The sequence below is a fragment of the Rousettus aegyptiacus genome, unplaced genomic scaffold (assembly GCF_014176215.1).
Source record: "Rousettus aegyptiacus isolate mRouAeg1 unplaced genomic scaffold, mRouAeg1.p scaffold_m13_p_8, whole genome shotgun sequence".
NCBI lineage: Eukaryota > Metazoa > Chordata > Mammalia > Chiroptera > Pteropodidae > Rousettus > Rousettus aegyptiacus.
Window position 1 is genome coordinate 75,641,120 of NW_023416311.1, and position 22,403 is coordinate 75,663,522.

The 22,403-nt window shown below is 35.9% G+C and overlaps 2 protein-coding genes across 3 annotated transcripts in view; one reads left to right on the plus strand and one right to left on the minus strand.

The window, feature by feature from the left end:
- SREK1IP1 (SREK1 interacting protein 1) overlaps positions 1–7,953 on the plus strand; it is a 36,581-nt gene extending 28,628 nt beyond the window's left edge. For both annotated transcript variants that reach the window (XM_016123520.2, XM_036226193.1), the window contains one exon: positions 1,654–7,953. In XM_016123520.2, coding sequence (XP_015979006.2) covers positions 1,654–1,843 — 190 coding nt within the window. In that variant the 3' untranslated portion in view covers positions 1,844–7,953. The remainder of the gene's footprint in view (positions 1–1,653) is intronic.
- On the minus strand, positions 7,711–21,416 carry SHISAL2B (shisa like 2B). The gene is made up of 3 exons (XM_016123517.2): positions 21,211–21,416; positions 16,946–17,103; positions 7,711–7,872 (listed from the first exon to the last, which is right to left on the minus strand). Exons 1-3 carry the CDS (start codon positions 21,399–21,401, stop codon positions 7,736–7,738), a joined length of 486 nt encoding a protein of 161 aa, XP_015979003.1. The 5' UTR covers positions 21,402–21,416; the 3' UTR covers positions 7,711–7,735.
- Positions 21,417–22,403: the final 987 nt, after the last annotated feature.

Below are 22,403 nucleotides of genomic sequence, written 5' to 3' on the forward strand. Positions count from 1 at the left end.
GAGCATTTAATATATGCATTTTAATACCTCAGCTATTTTATAAGTTGGAATAGTTAGCTTACTTACAAGTGCTTAGAGTTAAATAATAATTTTTAATATAAAAACTAACAGGAAGATAGAGCTCAGTGTATTTTGTAGTCTGACTACTATTTTATTAAATCATTTGCATAAGCACAGCAAGGAAGATTGCTTATAGGAAAAGTGAGTATCTATTTTTGTCCAAATTCTAATATACTTGTTTTATAGTAACATTATTTATTCAAGCCTCTCTTTCTCAGGCCTCACAGACCTCAGTCAGGGCCTGAAATTATATGAACTTTTCTAGGCACACTTAGCAGAGTTATTGCCACCTAACAGAGTTGCTGTGCCACAGTCTAACATTTTGCCTTAAAAATGAGAATGCAGGACCAAAAATGCAAAGCAAAATGTACAGGTTGTGAAGAAGAACCTAAATCAGAATCCAGAGGTCAAGCACAGTGTTTAAAGCAGGAAAACAGAGAAGAGTTGAGAATAACAGAGTTGCAGAGCAAGGAAGAGAGTACATGAGAAAATGACCTTGGGAAATGGCCAGAAGTCTAAGTAAATAGACAAGGAGAAGAAAGAAATACATTATCAGAGAACTGGGAAAAACTCTGAGTCTCTAAACAAGGCAGTCAAGGAGTTTCACACATGTTACTCTGTGGACACAGCCTTGTAGTCTCCTGGGTTTACTTTCTCTCCTTCTGTATGTGTCTCAGGTTTTCTTAGTTTGAGTTTTACCTTCTAATGTCTAGGTCACTGAGCTTTTTCTTGAGATGCCTTTTTTATTTCAAATTAACTAGTTTCTCTCTTGTCACTCATATTTGGGGTTTGGGTGTGAGTGGATTGTTGGACATCTCTTCATATAAGAGTTTAACAAATGGCTTCTGTTTTTGGTTTTGTTTTTTTTTTAATATTAGAAGAAGGAATTCTACAATTCTTTTCTAATTTAGTATTACAGTAACAGAAAAATAAAGTATAATGGTAAATCGTCTTCATTCATTTATATAGAATATTCATTTAAAACCATCTTTTCTCTATCTAGTAAAATTATTTTGGAATATAAGTATTCATTTGTATCACTCTGCATCTAGAGGAATCAGGTACTTTAACTTGAAAAATTAAAAGAATTAACAAAAGTGTTTTTATTTTGCTAATTTCCATCTTCCATCCATTTATACAGATGTATAATTACAGCCCTTTTTATATAATTGCATTCTTTTGTGGCTCTTTTAAGAAAATATGCTAACAAGTTGTTACATGCACAAGTGTACATAATTGTGTACATAACAAGACTTTGTAAATGCCATTTCTTTTTTCTTACAAGATTTTGAAGGGTACAACGGGATGAAAAACTGAAAATCAGAAAAACCATTTCATCCTTACTGAATCTAAAATTTATTACTAGAGTTGAGTGAAATTGATATTTGTCTTGTCAGTTAGTTTCTGTGACCAAGTGGCAAAAATTCTAAATTCAGCATTTTAGGAGAATACAAATATATAAAGCACATTTTGAGTTTCTCTGTTTATACCTTCACTTTGCTCCAGGAAGTATTTAAGGCAGTTTAAATCCCATTTAAATTTACCTATCAGCTATTAATGCAATTATCAGTCAGTATATATTATTACCCATAGGTCTTATTCATCCAGTTCCACTGAAGAGGACACTTCAAAACAAAAGAAACAGAAATATCAGAAGAAAGAAAAGAAAAAAGAGAAAAAGAATAAGTCAAAAAAGGGAAAACATCACAAAAAGGAAAAAAAGAAAAGAAAAAAGGAAAAGCATTCTTCTACCCCTAATAGTTCTGAAGTCTCCAAAAAGTAACTGAGACTATGGCTTAAGCCATTAAATTTTCAAATTTGTTTTGCAAATCATTTGCCCTTTCTTGGAATTTGCTATATAATTATGCTTTGCAATAAATCACAACCTTTTCTATATAGACATTTTTTTTATGTATATGGGACCATTATCCTCTGGCAATATATTTTTAATATGTTATGACTATAAAGTTTTGAATCAGTGTTATTACTTGGTAACCATGCCCCAAGTATGGATATCTATACACAAAACACATCCTTTTTGGTATTTGTTTGTATGTCTGACTAGTGTTATTGCTTCATAAATTATTGTAAATGGCTTTACTAAAGTCAACACGGGTAATCTACCTAGCAGTTAATGAGTATTGCTAAATCAAGTGTTCGCCTGCCAATGATACAGTGAGGTAGGGGATAATGCTTTGCTCTTGACACTGATAAATTTAATACCTTTTTATAGCCTATGATAATGTATAAAGATAGTGAAATTCTTCACTGTAATTTTTAAATCTCTAGCTTTTTTTTTTCGGATGTCTTAGAAGATGAAGCTGCTCTATTGGTCTTGACCAGGACTTTTTAAATGAATGAATAGTGTTAGCAGGAAGATGATAATGAAAATATTTATAACAAAATTTCACTGTTTTATGACGTGCAAAGTTTCTAATACCCACCTCTTTTGTTTTTATAACAATTAAAATATTTCTTCTAGTTCAGCCTGTTCGTCCAATAGAAATGATGCTATGTTGGACAGGGTTTTTAAGATCGACTCCTGTGTTGTTTTACAAATGTGCCATATTGGCATGTCGTAAAGTGATACCTCAAACACAGCACTTTTTATTTAGGAGAATGACGGCTAAATCTTCATTAGAATTAATTGTTATCGTATTCAGTATGTAAATTTTATGAAGCTTGTTTCTATGAGTAATGTGGATAATTTTTATAAATGCGAACATATATATTTAATTTTCTGAAATAATTTGTAGTTTTGAAGCAGGTTTCACACTGAATTTATGGTTTCATAAATGACCAGTTTGAGGTGTTTCACTCTTCCTTTAGTCATAAACCTCAGGAGCAGTGACAAGAATTTAGGATTAGGAATTTTATTCTGTACTTTTTAAAATTTAAAAACCAGGGAGTTGCATCATGAAAGTCTTTCTATAACAATGGAAATTTTATATAGGTAAGCATTTTCAAATGCATATTAGTAGATATAAATGTTTTTTACAGTTTTAATTTCAACAATGATTAGTGTTAATTCCTATGCTTAACACTGGGGTATCCCCTATGCCCAGTAAGTTAAATACTTATTATTGTAGTAGCATCGAAAGTCAATCAGTTATCATGGCACAACACCAAAGATTGCAAGTACTGCACTGTGGTTCAATTGTAAATTTTCAAATTTGTAACCCACAGACATGGCTGCAGATGAATTTATTATGGTGAAGTCAGGTAAGTACACATAACCTCACAGGCTGGAAAGGTGCACTGATTCTTTCTTTACCTAACACCCCTGCCTAATACGACCTCAGGAAGAGTGGGGGAGGCCTCATAACTCCTCTTATGTTTGCTTCCCATGTTCTGATTCCAGGGATGCTACACCCACATCCCTATTCTAGCATTCCAGCCATGGAAGCTCTCACATGGCTAGCTTTTCCATAACCTGATGTAGTCATATGGCTGCCTCAAAAAAGAATTTTTTTTTTTAAATAGTTCAGTCAGTTATTTGGAGAGAAACATGGAGCTTTTAGGTTTGTTTTTCCTTTGCTTTATTTTATGTATTTTTGAAAACTTTTATAAAAATATAGTTCTTTGTCTATCAAGATAAAAAATAATAAGTAAAAAAATTTTTTAAATGATTGGAAAATGCTGCATGCAAAAGGATAGCCTAATTCCATTTAGCGTATGACATGATTAAAAATGATAGTAATTGTAGTGAACAGAGTTAATTTAATATTTATTTAAATTTAAGTTTAATTTGTAAATTTTATTTCTGTTAACGAGTTATGATTTGGCTTGTTATATTTGTTTTCTGAATGGTGACACAATAATGGTTCAGAAGAGTTATATAAAATTCAGCCTTCATTAACTAATATAGTATGCAAATTAAAAGATTTTAATGCTCAGTAATTATTTTTCACAATCTTAGAAATATTATTCAGTAAATTTTTCATCATTTGAGATTACTTTATGGAATATCTCATCTGAATAACATACATTTATTTTTCTTAATTAATTTTCTTCTAAAGTGATCTTGTTGTTATTGGGATTGGATGCAAATCTCACTGATATATTTTAGGGGAAAAATAGTGAAGTTTCCTCTCAGGCAGTATGTAGCAGAAGGAAAACTGAATTTAATAGTAAAAATACAAAAAATCCTGTACTTTCTAACTACTTCTGTGATCTTCAGCAAAGTCATTTTAGCTTCTTTGGTCCTTGGCATCTTTCATCTATATTGTACCAAATTATCTCTGAGATCCCTTCCAGTCCTTAATATATATGAGTATCTACTAAATTCAAGCAGTAGTATCCACTTTAGAAATGACTACAGATAAGCAGGAAGCATTCTGTGATGGTAAAGGTTGAACTTTTTAATACATCTGTCAAACATATTCAACCTGCTTAAGCAAATCATTGGTATTTGAGGGTGATCCTTACCACCCAATATATGTCATTTTCACTAGATGCAGGCAGAGTTTATGTTTAGATTTGTATCTGTAACCAGATTAGCTAAACACTTTGGGGCTATTGCTTTTGAGCTGATGGACCTACCCCCCACACAACTCCCTATTTCTTTTTTTCCATATCATCTGTTGGCTAAAATCTGTCAGAGGTACCCCCAGTTCTTCATACTTAATAGAGATCTGTTTGCATCTTTGGTTCTCTGAGGCCAAAACATCAGCAAATAAGAAGTAAAACAACTGTATGTGTCTCTATTTACTACTCTAAAATGATATAACCCTATGTCACCTTCAATAAACTAGGTTGAAGAGTTTTTACTAGTGCTGACAAAAGTGCCATTGAGTCCCTTCTTCAACAAACATTTGTTGAGGGCCTAGCATGGCAAACACACCGCTAAGTACTGGAGATACAGAGAGTAAAAAAGATTCATTCGCTTCCATGAAGAGGTTCACAGTTTAGTTGGTAGGAGAAACAGAGAAAACAGCAGAATCATTGTGTATAAATGCAGTCAGTAATTGACCTGAATGTGGGTTTACAGAAACACAGAGGGGTACTTAACCTAGTCTGGAGAAGTTAGAAGTGGCTACTTAGTAATGCCCGAAGTGCATTTTGATTGAGGAAGAAAGTGGCAGTTATGACAGTTCCTGAAACAAGTAGGTGCTGTGAACAAAGACCACAGTAGAAAAAGTTTGCGTGTATGTGTGTCAAGAATTACAAGGAATATGTGAGGCAGGAAATGGTAAGAATCGAGACTAACATTCTAAGTCCTCAGGAACAAAAGAAGGAGGTCTTATGTTCCATGTTTGTGAACTTGGACTCTAATTTATAAGCAATGAGACACCAATAGAGAGTTTTAAGGAAACAAATAACTTTTATTGGAGTTCGGTTTCATCCATTTCATAATTCCACAAGTTTTAAAAGATGAAATTAAAGATGAAATTGCTCTCATTAGAAGGCCACATAGAAAATAATTTGAATCTTTGTCATTGTTTGTACTCCTCTTCTAGACCCACTTTTCTAAGATCTGATTATTACCAAAAAATAGTGACTTAAGTCTTCTAAAAACACAAATCTACTGTATTATCAGACTTATCCCCAGAATTACATGAATGTGCACATACTTTGAGATGTGTTTTTAATTTTATTTTAGATTTTTTTTGACTGACAGTCTACGGCTCTCCCTCAGGTAACCTGGCTTAGCTGGGACTGCTTCAAGAACTCCGACTGAGACTAGTGCTGGGATTCAGTCTTCTTGAGCAGTTGGCATCCAAGAACAGTAGGTTTCTTATGCCACTTGCAGATAATCCTACTTATAGAGCCCAGGGTCTTCTGACCTCTTTTGTCTTCTCCCAACTCCTCTAAATTATGCAGAGTTCCAGAGAACTGGGATGCCTCTCCCAGAGCACACCCATGGCGCATCCAGCCATGCCTGGCCCCATGCCTGGCCCACAGGCTAGGAACCATGAGCATTTTGCTGGCCCTGGGTCTCCTGCTGCTTGTGTCATTCATGGTACCTGCCCTTGCCCCTGAGCAACAAAAGTAGAACTGTGCCAGTGCCTTAACTAGACTTTCTCAGCCCAGATTTTCATGAGGCAACATCTAATTAATAATATAATTGGTAATATCTGTGTATTAAGATTTTCTGGGATTTTTAATTGTTTTAGTCAAGCTGGATAAAAGATCAAGAAATACCACAAATGCTTTATGTGCTTTCACAGAAAAAATGAGAATTCTTTTATGACCACATAAAATGTCATTTTTATAATGGTAATGTTTCAATTTTCAAACCATGAATGTACTCTAAGCAATTTTAATATTTAAGCATTGGCAAAATTGTGTTCTTTTTAAACATGAAATCTAAGACCGGCAGTAGGCTGTTGCAATGATAATCTGGAACTATGATGTCAATATAGAGACATGTGGCTATTTAAATTAAATAAAATCAAAATATATTTCTTCAGTTGCACTGGCCACATTTCAAGTCCCCAGTAGCTACATGTGGCTGTTGGATATCATGCCAGACAATGTAAATGTAGAAAGAACATTTCCATCTTCTCAGAAACTCTTACTGGACAGTACTAGTTTAAAAGATATCCTCAGTTTTTGGTAGAAATATTCACAAGCTAATGATCAAAATTTTCTAACCCTGAGCTTTGCATGCCTGAGACCAATAGGCATTCCTTTTTCTTTTTCTTTTATCTGTCAGACAGGAAGCTATATTCATAAAACTTTGAAAGGCTATTCTTTCAACTACAGAAACTCTATACAACATATTAGATGTGTTCAGTACAGCCAGGTTAAAAATAATCCTCTTTTCCTGTTGAATTCCATTATAAAAACAGGTCTGTGTTCTTATAATAGCAATCGTACTTAAGAAAAAATATCTTTTAAGACATTTGTAGTTTGCAGAAACCGTAGTTTTATTTCTAGATGTCTAAGTGGTATTACTGCAATAACCTTAAGTGGTATCAGAAAACTTGTTTGTTTTATAGCTTTCATTATGGAAATTCCTTAGGAACTTTATCAGTGAAGGATTTTTGTTATGGTTATCCCTTAGCATGCAGAAAATATTTATTAGGCAGATTATCCAATGTGACACATTTTGTTACTGAATGTTAGCTTTTATAAAGGCAATATGTGGTTTATAGGCCCAGCAATTCTCTAAAAAAGGCGTGGGTTGATATCTAAGAGACTGACATAGTTTATAAAACCATTCTCCCTGAAATCTACCTATCTAGTACCATCTCTTATAAAAGTAACTGCCTCTAAGTACTAAAAAGTAATGTGACATAAATTTCTTATTGTTCCTCACTGAGATAGATTTACTTGTCTGTGTTATGGATAAATCCTTTGATTAATCAGGGGGATCGCTTCATAAATTATGTAAATGTCTAACCACTATGCTGTGCATCCAAAACTAAAATAATATTAAATGTCAACTGTAATAGAAAAATAAATAAGAATACCAAATTTTTTTAAATGTCTCCTGAAGTATTAGAATAATTCCATGTAATGTACAAAGATCTTAGTAAATTAATGTAAACTTACACACATAAAAAACTATCAAAACTTAGTGGGTGTTCAGTAAATTAATTGAATGATAAAAAATACAGCTGTGTCTTGCTTTATGAGTGGCGAATTTTTGAAAACTATTATTACAAATTATTTGAAATGCACTCTTTATTGTTTCATCTCTCCAATGAGCTTTTACAACATAGGATTCTTAATAATACACAATGTTGATTTGTGTTGTATCCATTGTTTTTTCTTGAATTACATCATCAGTTTCATAGGATGTTTCATTTGTTGAATTTGATGCTGCATTTGAATTGGGGGCTTTGGTTTTCCTATTTGAGTTGCCTGCAAATACACAGAACAAAAAAATAATTATGTGAAATTATGACAAAAAAATTGACAAATAAACTGTAGCAATTTTGAAAATATGTCTTGAGAACGTGATGTGAATGATTGAGAACTGAATTATTTCAAACTTGTTTTTTAGCATTTCTTCCTGAAAGTCAAATGAGGGAAATATTCAGTAGCAGAAGCACGAATTTTATTTCCATGCTAACCTTTCTTTCACCATGCTTCCATGGGGGAAACCACACATCTGTTAAGAAGGTACCAGTTTTATGGGTTGCTTAATAAAAGTGTGACTGTCCCTATGCATAAAGTCAACAAAACAATACTAAAGCCAATCATAATTTGCAACATTCTTTAAGGCTTTGCCATCATAATCAATGTAGATAAAATTTTTAAAAAGAAGATATTCGTACTACAATCTCATTCACTTATATATAAATATAAGTCCAGAGTGCACAAGAGTAGAGAACTCTTTCGGTGGTAAAATAATATTCTACTTTCAAATATCCATCATGATATTTCCACCATATAATTTGATTTTTTAAAAGGTCATTTGTTGAAGGGACACTATTTTCTAGCCCGCAAAGTATTCCTTTGCCCAATCAGCAAGCAAAACTGTTTAAGACAAATATAGTAGAGAAAGCTGGCATGAAATTTTGATAAACTGATCAGGTCTTGACCGTTATTTGCAAAGTAGACTTTAAAAAACATATTTGATTCAAATTTAACTACTACATACTTAAGTATTTACTATTTTCCTCATGTAATACTTGGAAAATGTGTTGTTTATACTCTTCAGTATCATAGCAGGTAAAAGGTATAAAAGATCAAGGATATAAGATGTAAATTAGTTTCATATTATCTGTGTAGCATTTGTATCTTATATGATCATTTCTTTAAATATTTTATTAGAATTCCTGAAAGTCTGAAAACTAATGTTTAATTCAAGTCCTTAATGTGTTTCCTAAAGCTTTTTACATACTTAAATTCATAATATTTTAATCAAATTTTCAAGGCGGTTTTATCTCATTCAGTTTTCATTTTTGTATTTTTTTATGGTAAATAAACTCGAGAATTTATTTCTAAACTTACTTTGGGGTTGTCTCTGTCATCTCCATTCCGATAGCTCTAGTTTCCATTATGCATTTTCCTGGCAACAACTGAAAGAGTTCACTATTCTGACTACAGCCCTCAGAGACTTAAAGTCTTGCAAAGTAAAGGCCAGTATTATAGATTTTTCTTCATCTAAGTCATGTAAAGACCCCCATTCTCCAGCCCTGACTTCTTGTTTCCTTGGCTGCTGGATCCTTCTAACCAGTGTAGGTACAAAAATTGTTTCTCGGATTGGCCTATGAAGACAAGGCAGTTCTAACAAAACCAATTTGCTACACGAACAGGAAAAGATTTGATATAAACATCATTTGAAGCAGGAGCTTTGAATAGCAAGTTAATATTCCTGATGTTCGCTTTTTCCTGCAGCTTATAAAAATCAGTGTGTATCCCTCTGGTAAGTTGGAGTAATTGGATGTACAGAAAAATAACTGCCATGAATTGGGCTGTAGTGGTAACAGAGTCGAGCTAACTGCATCCTTTTGGAAGGATTTGAAAAGAGAAAGAAGGAAAAGTCCCAGCAACTTCAGCTTTTCCAAGTTTTGCTTTAATAAGCAGAAACTAATTTCTTAAGTACCAAAGTAGAGATAAAACCAGCTGCCTCTTTCCTCTCACCAGATTACAATATGGATTTGATTTTAAATAAATCTGGAATTTCATTGAGCTCCCAAGGGATTTGTTACACACAAAGGGTTTTTCTTATTTAATTCCTCCTTTTCTTTACCTGAGTGCAGATTGCAAAGACCCAACATCTGTATGCTTTCCTAGCTTGACATTTTTTCTTTCTGCAGCTCACTTTCCATCTTCGTTCTTTTTGGGGGGAACAGGAGGGTCTGGTGATATGTAAATCTCAACCTTTCCTTTAATCCTATATCAGACTGGCATTTAAATTAAAGCTTTAGCCTTTGCCATCATTTAAATCATTCATCAAATAAAATCTTTCCATTTATCCTCATCACAAACTAGTCCGATATATTTTTTTCTGATAACGAAGTTTGCATTCATTTTCAGAACCATTCCTCAGAGATCCGTTTATTCTATAGCTCTTCTATGAATTCTGCTCTTGCCTGCCATTTTGAAACAACAACAACAACAAATACTGGGGACCTCTGCAGGTCTTCAGCTCCTCGCAATCTGGCAGAATTGTAATTAAACTTTCCTGCCACTGTCTGCCTATATCCTGGGTCCTGTGTTACCGTTCTGCAGTCCTACAGCAGCTTCCAATTACTAATAGGCTGGCTTACTTTATTATTTAGTAGGAAATAATATGTCCATCCCACTCATCCCACAGTTCCTTCTAGTGGAAACAAGCAATCTTACATTTATACCCTAAAAGGGCTTTTTGTTTGTTTGTTTTACAAGAGGTTGTTTTCCCTTTAAATTTAACATGATGCACAGGACTGGATCTGAGATAAATCATAAAGTGAGCAAAACTTGACTAGTAAGTACCTGCTGATCTATTGACCTCTCCCTTCAGTGCCCTCAAGAATATATATAGGTATCTCATGTAAATATAGCTAAACATTCATTGCGTAAGTTTGAGTCTTAGACTTGCCCTATTGCTTTGCCCATCTGTGAATGAGTAAAGGTTAAGTTCTATCCAGAAATGTTTTTCCTACTGTTTTTTTTTTCCACAATTGGCCTTTTTTTCCTTGCTTTTTCTGCATTGCTAAATTTCTATATTGATGACTACATTAACTCACAAAGGAATTTAGCTGATATTTTAAGTCCTTTAAGTGAGTATTCACAAAGAGAGACTGAGTTCTAGTTTTCATTTTGGTTCCAACATCAGCTAGGATAGCCTAACCCTGTGCCCTAAGCTCTGCTGAGCAATTTGATTATCCACATTCCAGGAACAAAAACTTATAGGAAATTCCAGACTCATTATTAACTAGGAAGTCCCTTTAGGAAACACAAGTGGACTTTTGTGCCATTGAATTCAAATTACCTGGTCTACTAAGATCTCAATGAATTCTTAAAGCCTTTCCGAAATGAAGAGTGATATGAAATAATTTGGCAGCCTAATCGATGAATTTTAAGCAGATTTTGTTGGAGTGTTATGCCTACTAAGAAAAATATCCATACATTGAGTACAAAAACGATCAAAATACCACTTGATTTTAAAAAGTATATTACTAGCTTCATAAACAGACCGATAATTGAACAAAAAATCTAAAAACATTCTAGTATACATAAGAATTTAGTTTATGACAAAGGTGATATTTTACATTGACAAGAGAAGGATGAATTATCCAATAAATATTTGGACAATTGGCTCATTTGCAAAATAAAAATAAAGGCGGACCCCTACCTCACACTTTTCACCAAAATTAAAATTCCAGGATTTTAAGATTTAAATAATAAAAACAAATGAATAAATGTATTAGAAGATAATATAAGTGAATATTTTTATATCTTATACTGAGGTGAGAACTTTCTAAGTATGAAAATAAAGGAAGAAATCGCAAACGGAGAACTAAAATTGAAAAATGAACACATACAAAATTAAAAAGGAAATGACTATGAAAAACATTTACAATATATGTGAAAAGAGTTTGGTTGCTGTATGGAAAGTTCATACAAAGCCATGAAATGTCCTTTCTCTCTCCTAATTAGATAAAATAAAACACCACATTATTTCACTCCATGAAATAAGTAAAATCTACATTTTTTGAAATAATAATACTCATGAAATAGTATTTTTTTGGAAGGCAGTTAACAACTTGTATCCAAAGCCTTTAGTAATGTGCTCATCCTTTGGTCAGCAATTTCACTCGCAGGGATTTATGTTAAGGAAATACTTAAATGTTCAACATTTGTGCATAAGAGGAAAATGGAAGCTAGTTCAAAGTCATTAATTTAATAAAATTTGGTAAACCCAGACTTTGGTTGCTAAATACCATTCACAACTAAAATGAACCAGGCTTCATGGAGAAATGGCAGATTCCAGGGCTGGAACAAGGAGAGAGAGTACAGGATGCCCTGGAACATCTTGTGACAGAAAGCAAAGAAGTGCTCGAAAAATGGACGCATTTCAAAAGGACACAAGACCCAATTTAAAGTGGCTTCCACAGGCTAAATTTGAGATAACTCAAGAACGAAGGTAAATACTAGTAAGAGAATATTTTAGAATAAAGAATCTGAGTCCATACTGAAATTAATAAATAAACAAATAAGTAAATAAGTAGGGGAGAAGGGGAAAGCTTTTCCTGGAGTTGAATAACAACTAATAAATGTAGAAGGAATGATGAGTTTAGAAATCAACATTTTACAAGTAGAATAATCTGAAATTATTTTGAAATTTTGAATGAAAAAAATCAGCCATTAATGGGTAGGTATAAATTTAAGGGAGAACAAGATGTTTTCATAGTTTCAAAGTACACCTCCCCCCCCCACACACACAAACTACTTAGCAATGACAAAAGGAAATAATAATGACTTTTCAATGAATTAATCCAGCAAATACAACCTTCACCAGAGAACCCAAGTTAACATCACCAATAATGAGACAAACCAATATTATGTGTTTCCTGATACGATACCCGGAGGATATAACTTCTGTGGTATTCCTGTCAACATGCATAATCTCCTTCCAATCATGAGAAAACATCAGACAAACAAATTGAGGGACACCATATAAAATAATTGGCTTTTACTTTTCAAAAATGCCAAGATTATGAAAGACAAAGAAAGGCTGAGGATTAAAGGACACTAAAGAAATACGATAGTTAATTACAAGATATAATTCTAGACTAGCTCTTAGATAAGAAAAAAATAGCTTTTAAGGATATTAGGAAAATTTGAATATAAACTGAAGATTAGATAATATTACTGATCAATGTTGCACTTCCTGACTTTGATAAATGTACTATAATTATGTAAGAAACCTTTGTTCTTAGGAAATATGTACTGAAATATTTATGGTTAAAAGGCACGATAGCTGCAAATTATAAGAAAATAAAAACAGAAGTCCATCAAGGTAATAAAATAGAATATTAAAAATGATGGCAAAGGTGTTTATTTAATGGCAAACAAAAATATCACCGTTGCTCAGTGAAAAAAAAGTCATGTTAGAAGACTCATTTTCCACTCATTTTGTTATGTACATGTATCTAAAGACACATAGAAAAAAAATCCACAGATATTCACCAAGGTTCTTAATATCTTATTCTGTGTGGTGGGATCACAGATAATGTTATTTGTTTGTTTGTTTTGTTATATTTTCTAATTTTCCTACAATGAAAGTGAATTGAAAGAAAGTTTTTGTTTTTGTTTTTAATGGGGGAAGGAGGATGTCCTCTAAGAAGAACTATAGCAGACCATTCTGAGCAGTCCAAGTCCTAGTTTGCTCACAGGCAGAATAAATGATATGATCTACAATTTGCTTTTTTTCTGAGTATTTCATATTTAATTTGTCTTTTTCTCTTAGACAACTGTGTCTTACTGCTGATTAGCTTGCCCTTTTTTCATTTATATCACTTGCCTTTATAAAAGAAACCACCAAATAGAGGCTTGTCTATTAATCCCATACAACTGTACTATTTATGTGTGTCAGGCAGCTCTGCTAATATCTGCCTCTCTAATTTTCATCACAAATTCTGCATCTAAGAATCCCTCTCCTCAATTCTCAACCCATGTCTACAAGTGCAGGGTGTCAGTGAATACTCAAAACCACAGGGTTGATTAGGTTTTATCTTCCTAGAGCATCTATTTTACTCAGATATGGAAAGAAGAAGATATCATTAGAGTAAAATAAGGCATTATATTATGCAGTCAAATTGACAATTCCCATAAACTTAAAAAATAAAGTGGGCAACTTCAAATAATTTAAAGCTCATAAGACTTAAAGCAGACCTTTTCACTCAAGACCTTGGAATTCTAGAGGTACAAGTTCCTTTCTTGTCTACCTTTAAGGATTCCCCAGTAGAAAAGTTTGAGAAGCGTGGGTGTGCTTTCATTCACCCCTTTCACTTCCTCTCTATTAGGCATTAATTCTTCCACATCTTAAGAAATGAGACCTCACCCTCAGAAAGACGCCCTTCACACAGCCATCTTCTGCTCAAAACTGTATGTCCATCCTATAGAGCACAATTTACAAGCTGTGGATATTCTAAACATTGGCATTTGAAACACGCATAACTCAAAACACAAAAGTTAAAAAGGAAGAAAATGATTATGACACACAATTTAAAGGCAAATCAATTGCTTCGCAATTGGACCTCTCTACAAAATGAGCCCTGGAGATAGTCCAATTAAATTTTACAGTCACTATCAGTCACTTGCTTCCTTCAGGATCAATTCAAAATGTACAAAGCCTTCAATTGTATGCATTGAAAAGAATGAAACCCAATAAAAACAAAAAAAGTCCAGTGCCCTAAGCCAGTTTTAGTATATGCACACACAAAAAATCCCCACATTTCCCTCGAGACCATTCAAATTGCCTGTAACGAAAACAGTCTCAATTATAAAAATTAATTTAAAATAATGAGAGGTTGACTCTTATGTATAGAAAGTTTTGAAAGAAAAGAGTGGTAGCTGGTGAAACCAACTTTCCTCCATATATGTTTACTTGCTTGATTATTCTGCAGACATTTATCACATGCCTAACCTTTAAGGCATTCCTTAAATGGAGTAAAGACTTTTCTCAGTTGCTATCACACCAGCATCCATCCCTAGGTGGAAATATCACTGTAGTGGAAGCATGCATATTTAACAATGGTAAAGCAGCAGTTTTTAATTATCACTTCAAAAGGTTGCTTTCAAATATAAACCATTTTCTCGTCTTATTCCAGTGACATTTGGATTACCTATTTTGTTTTGGGCTCTCCACTATGATTTGTTTAAAATCAACCCAAGGGACCAAAATCACCTCATTTGAAAGCAGCTGGAAGGCAGTGGGTCGTATAGAATCCTGCCTTGCCAATGCAAGTCCTCAGGAAAAATGTGTTGAATTAATTTGCTGACTTGATAAATATGTTTTTGAGAGGGGCAGAGTGGGGACATTTCGTTGCAAGAAAGCAGTCTCACTAACTACATAGGGAGTGTGTTAATTGATCTCCACAGCTGAACAGCAATAAGACTACAAGACCAATCAACAAGCCAACTAATTCTGTTGCTGGGTTCTCAGAGCCAACATGCAATAACATTTGGAGCAGTTCCTGAGACAAACCAGGAAAATAACCAATTTTTTTTATTTAGTGCAGTGCATTGTAGATAGGAGGCACTCAATGGATGTTTAATGACTATAATGGTGACAATAAATCTGATCCTTTGATCACCTACAATAGACGTGCAGTGTTATTCCCTTCAATTTATCCAGCAAACATTCAGTTAGGTGTTCTAAGATACTAGGAATACCGTAGCGAGCACACAAGACAAAAATTACTTTCTTGGAACTTAATTTCTAGTTGGAGTGGAGAAAAGTTAGATAACAGATAACTAATATATATAATATATTAGTAGTAAATGCTTAAGAGAAAAATAAAGCAGGAAGGGGGTATGAAATATTAAAGGAAAGTTAAAAATGCAGGTAGAGTGACAGGGAAGAACTCCCCGAGAGGGTGCCTTTTGGTAAAGATTTAAAGAAAGTGCAAGTCATGCAGGTATCTAAAGCAAATGCATTCTAGACAATGGTGACAGCACGTACAAAAGTCCCGAGGCAGGAGTTTCCAGGAACGGCAAAGAGACTAATGAGACCTGGTATTAGGGGATGAGAAAAATAAGGGTGGAGAGGGCAGGACACAACAGCCCTGGTAGGTCACAGTTAAGATGCTATATCTATTGAGAGAGATGGGAAGTGATTAGGGTTTTGAGCAGGGAAGTGACATGACCTGACTTTGGTTTTAACTGGCTTACTCTGGCTGTTCTGTGGGGGGTAGACAGAGGGGAGCACACAGGCTACCCTCTCAGAGACAACTCCTAGTTTCCTCCAAAAAAGGAAACTAGAGCTCATGCAATCATGCAGTAGTGGTGTATTTGATAAAGTCACAGAACACATGTTCCATAAAAATGTTTTAGGATTCAGCTAAAATAGAACATATGGGCAAGAGATTTTCTAATTTTTTTTAAATTAGACATTTCTCATTTACTTTTTAAGTGACAGTGAACATCTATGTCTTATTCTAAATATATATATATTGTCTATATATCCTAATATATATTCTACATGTTATATATATTGTAAATTTATTAAAATACATTTTAAATACACATATCACAATAAAATTCATGGTTATTACTTTTTAGATACACTAATAGAAATTTATATTTACAAAATTTTAACAATTTTTTCAGAGTTTCTTAATAATAATAATTAGTATTTGTGCAGCACTTTATACCAAGATAACAATGAGACCCAGTTCCACAAACCATACATAAAAATTTCTTCCTACTTTATAGTGACACTACACACACAACTATACCTTAACTAGTTCATAATCTATTCAGGAACAGAGACTGTCTTCTCTTTATCTTTCTGTCTCTTTTATATGCCTCTGAGTTATTTTATATGCCTCCTCCGAATTCTGTACATTATACGTATGCAGGTAACTGCTTAACTGACCATTGACTAACCCATCTAAGTAATGCAACACTGAGAATTAATCATCAAATATTTCGTTCCTCTGTTTATTTGACTTCTTTGGCTCTATCAAAAACAAAATTTAGAAATTCCAAGAGAATAAAACCTTTATAACTGAAAGAGACATAGTACATTAAAGTGGATTTATTGGATCAATGTATTATTTTTTCATGAGAACATTTACATCCTGCCGCTATTTTTCCTTGGGCACAATTTCTCTAAGGTATTTCATCATTAAGGCCTAATTTCTCGTGAATTTTTACACAGGCCCATAATGAATTTTTAGAAAGGATTCATTAACAGTATGATCTGTTACCCAGGTAAAGGTTATTCTTTTGAACAGAGTGCAGGTAATTGGCTACTAATAATGGATACGATTACCTTCTTGAGTGGAAGAAACCTCTAGGTGTTGAAGTTTAAGGCCAGTGTCAAATCTTTGAGGCTTCGTATACAGAAATAAATAGCAAAGGACACAGACGCTGATGACAAAGGCAAGTAAAACAAGGGCAGCAATTCCCAGTCCAGTCAGGGCACCAATGCTGAGGAAAACAGAAAACGTTGTGACTGTTACACAGATAGGTTTACATAGGAACTAAAGAGAAGGTTTAAATGCTACTTCTTGCCTCAGGAATTTGTTACCAAATTATGTTTTAGAACAAACAATATGTGATTAAAATCTACAGCTCACCTTTTTCTACCATCAAATTCTTATCATATTTTCTCTACACATGTATATGTTAATATCAGTATAGAATATCATGTGAATTCGCATGACAGGTAAAAGGTAACAATTCTCTAGGGATAGTTCAAAAACATCTCATCAAATAAACCTCTTATTAATATATAGTAGGAGGTAAGATCAGATTCCCCAATAAACGATGAGTAGGAAAATGTTTACCTTTGCAAAAGTAATGAAGCAAATGTGTACCAGAAATGTAGAACTTTTCGTTTGGAGACATGTGTGGAAAATAGCATTTACTAGTATATGAAACCACAACTATTACAAAAGAGGAGAAGAAGGTTTAATTAAAGGAAAGCAACAGTTACAGAAATTTATACAAAGTCTGTTCAGTCTGAGATTTTCCTTTCTAAAAGAGCGTAGCACCCGTGGCTTCTAGCATTAAGGAAGAAACCTTTGTATTTTTCTCTAAAAATAAAATGTATATCATATTGTTTTCAGTGAATTTGTAATTTCTTCTGATACAGTTATCTATGAGGCTGATCAATTGAGAAATAACATAGTTTACATAAATCTGTGAACTTAATACTTTTAAATGGGAAATGGAGCTTGAAGGAAAGAATTATCTTGAAGACTAATATGCAAATATATGTACATTACTTTCACAAACCATATGTATGTGTGGATGTGTAAAATATACATAAAAATGTATATATATATGTGTGTATATATACATATGTATATAATACATAATTAGATTTTAAGCTATTCAAGAGCAGAGACTTCTGTTGACCTCCCCATAGTGTTGTACACTTATTAAGTGTTTGGTAGAGTACTTAGCATGTAGTAAATGTTCCATAAATGGAAGTGAATAATAATTTACTGGTGATTGATCTACTTGTAGCAATTGAAAAGTCATCATCATCGTTAAAAAGTAATGATCTTTTCCTTCATTATCTTCCTGGCTTGCCTGTAGACTTCTGCTGTTTCCCAGAGATTAGGGAGGGCCCTGACAAATCTGACACGAACTAAAAGGGAGGGGAGAGAGAATTTGAGCAGGGAGGCCAGGTGTGTCACTGCTTTGGGAGTTAGGAGAACAGAATTAAAAGTGAGGGGTTAAGCTCATCCAATTTATCCTTGTTTTTGAGATAAAGCACCCCTACAGTTCAGAGATTGCCTCCTGAGCCACAGACACAGAGCCGAACTTCCAGCAATTCTTGTGCTTGGTTTATAAATATCAGCCCTGTTTTCCTAGGTAATTTTGTGGCTAGAGTCAGCATATAGTTACATATTTAAATTGGAGTTTGCCCTCACTTGGTGCACTCTCTCTCAAGGGGTAGATTCCTGCTGCTGGCAACTCCTCTTTCATGCTCGTTTGCACCAAAGCTGACTTTGTAGGTCATAGGTGTCAAGGATGGTTAGGCCTCTACACAAGACACATAGGAACATAACCTACTTAATTAATATTATCTGCTGCACAAGGCAGCTAGGAGGCCAGGCAACTAGAAAGATTCCTGAAAGAAGAACCTGGTTATTTTTTAAAAATCTGCAAAGTAAGAGAGCAATTTAGTCAATTTAAAAGTAAAATTGTCATTTTAATTCAATATACATATTGTGGACTTTTAATGCACGCAATTTAAAAACCGGTCCACACTATTCGAAGGAAAAACAAAAATAAAGCTTTCTGTTATGAAAGGAGGTTCTTCATAATGTTGAAAAACCGTTTTAATGTCACAGTTCCACTTTATAGAAATGTTCCTTTATGCATGTGAACCTCTAGATAAATATGGAGCTCTAGGAATCTCCTAAAATATTCATTTCAACAAACACATATTGAACTCATGTGCTGTCCTGTACAATAGGTCCAGAGTCCTAAGAAGTCAGGGATCTGTAAGAGAAAGAGATGGGAGTGGACCAAACACAGAAAAGGGAGAATTATCCTTTCCTCAGCACTGTATGGCAGTTTGCTTTCCAATCCTTGAGGTGACAAAGAGTCTGAAGCTGTTGTCACATTAATGCACCAATTCTCCTACTTAGCAACTTCACTTACAGGTAGTAGCTATACCTGTGCCTTTCTCCAGCAGCTACAGAATCTCAGAACAAATGCTAGTGACTTCTGGAATATTTTTCACAGTTAGACTATTTTAAATTAGAGGTTTGAGAGTAAAGAATATGAGGGAAACGTAAGTCTAAATTTTTACCTCCCCGATGTGTTCTCAGAGCCCAAACGAAAAGAACCCCAGGTTTAATATTGCCAACTGATTCCATCAGTTGAAATGATTTTTATATTTCCCAGGAGCTGAGGTGCACTGTCCATTTTGTCAGTGCTGAATGAAGACCCTGGCAAGCTGTTCAGAAGCCTTAGGAAGAGTTAATAGCCTCTGTTGCTTGTCACTTTGCAATGAGTCAGGTATCTGAGAATCTCAGGCATTTTTCCAATTGAGTTTGACTTAAGGGTTGCCAGTCTCTATTGGAGGCACTGACACCATTGTTAATAGCTCCAACGACTCAGAGCTGAGTTGCTATATTATTTTCAAAAAGGCCAAATAATATGCCAGTGCTATATAGATTGCTTCCCTAAATTATAAAGATAAGCTGTCATTATTTGGGGGGATTTTGCCCCACTCTGAACTGACACATTTCAGCTTTGTTAGTTAAACTCATTGGTAAGTGGGCACTCCTTCTGAGATTTGTTTGAAGCTTGCAATACATAAAAATATATATATTTTCCTGCTTTTGGAAATAACAGTTAAAGTAATTTGCCGTAGACTCGGTATGTATGCCAAATTCTGGATCATCCAAGGTGATTGGGATAAAAATTATTCATCCTCTTAGTAGCAGTCCTCTCTCTCTCTCTCTCTCTCTCTCTCCCCCCCCCCCTCCTTCTATCCCTCTCTCCCTCTCTCCCTCTCCCTCTTTTTCTCCACTCCTAAACATAAGCTAACTGGTTTGTAAGAAACAATTTAAAGTGGAGTGGGAGTTCGTCCCTATAATCCAGACATCCCATTCATTCTCCATGCAAAATGAAAGAATCAGCTTCAAAGTTTCCAATTCTTTGGAGTGTAAGGGGGTGCGGGGAATGAAAAATATCTGCATAAATACTAGTTGGAATAAGTAAAATTCCCATCATAGGAAAAAGAGGCAAGAAAGGCCCCGCCTCAGAAAGTCTCTTCACTTTTCAGGAGTGGCCAAATGGCTCAGGCATTGGGAAAGGAGGTATCCCGGAAAGCTTCTACAGATTGTGTAACCATAGCATCTAAAACTCTGTGGATCTCCACTTCGGTTCGAGGTCAATGTCAGATCAGATGAAAAGGGCAAATTATAAAGCCCGGTCTCTTGCACGCACACATACACACATACACCCTACCTCCCTACCTTTTTGGTTTTTAAAGAATACGGCCAATTCCTTTTCACCTGCCAAAGACTTAAAAGACTCTGATCCTTGGTTAATGCCTTAAAATGGGTCCCATAGGAGCCCCTTTATATTCAAATCCACCATATGCCCAAAAAAATCAAAAAAGAGAATTAAAACCTCCTCGAGTTAGTTGTGTGTCTTGTCTCTCCGCCAGCAGAGCTGCCTGCTTGGGACTGGTTCCTGGCGAGTGTGGAGAGCAGTCCGCCCAGGGTAGGCGGGCTGGGAGCTGAGACAGGCCAGCGGGAGCCGGCTGGGCGCGCCCTGAGCGCAAAGCCCGCGCTACTCCCGCACGCGCCTGTGGTCCCTCGGCGGATTCACACCTCCGGCGGCCACCACCTGACCCTAGCCAGACGAGTCCCAGCTCCCGGGACATCTCCAACCTGACTGAGGCGTCTGTGTAGGGCCCTCACTCATCCTCCGGGGCTCCGCATCCTTCCGGAGGGACCCGACCTAAGCAGGTCGCGGGGACGCAGGTGACTTCCCTCCTCCCTCAGTGGCGCGGCTTATCTCCTCCCCAGACCCTCCTGTCCGCCAGCCTCCTGCCCTGCCCACCTGAGGCTCCACATGTAGCTGTGCTTGTAGGGGAAGTAGCTGCCGGGCTCGCTGCAGCAGTACTTGAGGTCTGCGAAGCCGCAGCAGTAGAGGAGGGCGGCCGCCTCGCCGCGCCGGGGGCACTGGAAGGACTCCACGAAGCTGTGGTTGAGGCTGTAGTAGCCGGAGCACACTCGGCTCGCCTCGCCCATCGCGGGCGGCTCTGGGCGGGGTGACGCGAGACCCCCTGCCACCCCGATCTATCCTGGGACCGCACCCGCAGCGCCCGCCGAGCCCCTCCTCCCGGCTCCCCTCTTGAGCGAGCTGGGGTCTCGCTGCCTGGGCGTTCAGCCTTCGCGCGCCTCCTCTGCTCTCTCTCCTCCCCCTAGCCACATGGTGTCTGGTCGCCTTACTCGCGCTTCTCCTTCTCGCTACTGAGTGGTCGGTCCTTCTACGTGCTGGTGTCTGGCTCGGCACACCTCTTCTATCTCCCCCTCCATCTGCTTTCTTCGCGCTCTCCTGACGCCCCTCCACTTTCCCTTACTTCATCAGCAGCCTGGGAACTGTAGCTGTCCCCACTCCATGCCAGAAAGAAATCTCGCCTGAAGGAGAAGTGGAGGTGTAGGGCACGTTTGCCGTGTGGACAGTGCAGCCGAAGTTGCAGTTCTGTTTGCCCGAGGACGGGCAGTTGGAGTTCACGCAAACAGAGGTGGGCTGAAGGGGGCTTTTACCCACCACGGGCCATTGACCCAAGGAGTGGGGTAGTGGACACAGCAAAAGGCATTGAATGCGGGCGATGGGTGTTGAGAAACATCCCTTCTTTGAGAAGAGCACATGAAACATTAAAATCTGCCAAAGTAAAAGTCAAAGATAAAAAAACAAAAAATTTCTCATGCATTGTGTTCAGTTAATCTGGAAAAAAAAAGAAAGGCAAGAGATTCCATTAAGAAAGTAAGGACTTTCTTCAGAGGCAGGCAAAAAGAAGAGGCAAAGGAAATAGAGAAAGAGACCTTCAGTTGGACAGCTGTGGAAACTGCTTTTGTCCCCTTTTTGTTTGGTTTTCTTATTTTCATGATTCATTTGTTCATGAAAGTCTTTTAAAATAACAATAGTAATGGAGACTCATTGTAATAAGTCAAACAATACTTTGGTGTGTAAAGAAAATAATAATAGCCTTATGATGGGAGAGGAGGCAACTATAACATTCACAGAAT

Coding starts and splice junctions, on each gene's coding strand:
- SHISAL2B (XM_016123517.2), bottom strand. CDS start 21,401: ATGGGCGAGGCGAGCCGAGTGTGCTCCGGCTACTACAGCCTCAACCAC. Junction 17,104..21,210: donor AGCTACATGTGGAGCCTCAG/GTGGGCAGGGCA, acceptor TGTTTTCCTCAG/CATTGGTGCCCTGACTGGAC. Junction 7,873..16,945: donor GGTTTCTTCCACTCAAGAAG/GTAATCGTATCC, acceptor GTGTATTTGCAG/GCAACTCAAATAGGAAAACC.